This window comes from Sinocyclocheilus anshuiensis, unplaced genomic scaffold, assembly GCF_001515605.1.
Source record: "Sinocyclocheilus anshuiensis isolate Anshui unplaced genomic scaffold, SAMN03320099.WGS_v1.1 scaffold1456, whole genome shotgun sequence".
NCBI classification, from domain to species: Eukaryota; Metazoa; Chordata; class Actinopteri; order Cypriniformes; family Cyprinidae; genus Sinocyclocheilus; species Sinocyclocheilus anshuiensis.
The window spans coordinates 103,955-105,382 of record NW_015546099.1 but is presented as its reverse complement, the minus strand read 5'-3'; the positions used below and the strand labels follow the sequence as shown (position 1 = coordinate 105,382).

At 46.1% G+C, this 1,428-nt stretch overlaps 1 protein-coding gene across 1 annotated transcript in view; it reads right to left on the bottom strand.

The window, feature by feature from the left end:
- The window catches only part of col14a1b (collagen, type XIV, alpha 1b), a 55,093-nt gene that overhangs the window by 31,349 nt on the left and 22,316 nt on the right, over window positions 1-1,428 (bottom strand). The window contains exons 8-9 of the mRNA XM_016501965.1: window positions 441-605; window positions 202-363 (exon numbers count right to left, since the gene is read on the bottom strand). Coding sequence (XP_016357451.1) covers window positions 202-363; window positions 441-605 — 327 coding nt within the window. The remainder of the gene's footprint in view (window positions 1-201; window positions 364-440; window positions 606-1,428) is intronic.

Sequence of the window (1,428 nt, the reverse complement as noted above, 5' to 3'; positions counted from 1 at the left end):
GTGGGCTAGAGTGAGCGGCAGGCTAGAGTGAGCGGTGGGCTAGAGTGAACGGAGACCGGGGGCTTGAGTGAGCGGAGGGTGGCGGGCTAGAGTGAGCGGTGGGCTAGAGTGAGCGGAGGCCGGTGGGCTAGAGTGAGCAACCACATGTGACAACCCCGAGCTGGACTTCGCTTCGTCCACGGTGAAAGCCAAGAAACCCACCGCTGATCTCTCTGCTGAGTTCAGAGACACGCTCGCAGACGCTCCTGGTGAGTCCCTCCACGATGTCTAACATAAAGCTATAATCAGCCACGTTATACACGTGTGTCTGCTCCGGCGGGGAGGCGATGGCTCTCAGCTCGTTCTCATCTGCGTTCTTCACTCCTGCAGATTCACACAGTCAGAAAAAACTATTCATTTACAAACCCGTATCGGAGTCAGAGCTGGTTTTGTTCTGGTACCGATAGCAAACAGCTCAATCCCAGCGTCTCTGAGTCTCTGAGCAGGAGAAAGAACATCGTCCTGTGATTTCCCATCTGTGATCAGAATCCCAATCTTAGGAACGTCAGGTCTGGATCCAGATTCAGCTTTGAAGCTGTTCTCCAGAATATACGTCAGAGCAAGACCTGGAAAAACACACACATGTACGAAAAAATGCATTACAGTGAGAATGAAGTCATATAAATCTAAGCTTTGTGTGTGTGTGTGTGTGTGTGTGTGTGTATGTGAGTTTGAGTGAGTGTTTATATGAGTGCAAGTTTGTATGAGTGAGTTTGTGTATATGAGAGTGAGTTTGTGTGAGTGTGAGTTTGTGTAAGCGTGTGTATGAGTGAGTTTGTATGAATGTGTGTATGAGTGTGAGTGTGTATATGAGTGTGATTTTGTGTGAGTTTGTGTGAGTGTGAGAGCGTGTATGAGTGTGAGTTTGTGTGAGTGCGTGTATGAGTGTAAATTTGAGTGAGTGTGTGTATGAGTGTGAGTTTGTGTGAGAGTGAATGTGTGTATGAGTGTGAGTTTGTGTGAGTGTGTGTATGAGTTTGTGTGAGTGCATGTATGAGTGTGAGTGTGTATATGAGTGTGAGTTTGTGTGAGTGTGTGTATGAGTGTGAATTTGTGTGAGTGTGTATGCGTGCGAGTTTGTGTGAGTGTGTATGAGTGTGAGTTTGTGTGAGTGTGTGTATGAGTGTGAGTTTGTGTGAGTGTGTGTATGAGTGTGAATTTGTGTGAGTGTGTATGAGTGCGAGTTTGTGTGAGTGTGTATGAGTGTGAGTTTGTGTGAGTGTGTGTATATGTGTGAGTTTGTGTGAGTGTGTATGAGTGTGAGTTTGTGTGAGTGTGTGTATATGTGTGAGTTTGTGTGAGTGTGTATGAGTGTGAGTTTGTGTGAGTGTGTGTATATGTGTGAGTTTGTGTGAGTGTGTATGAGTGTGAGTTTGTGTGAGTGTGTAT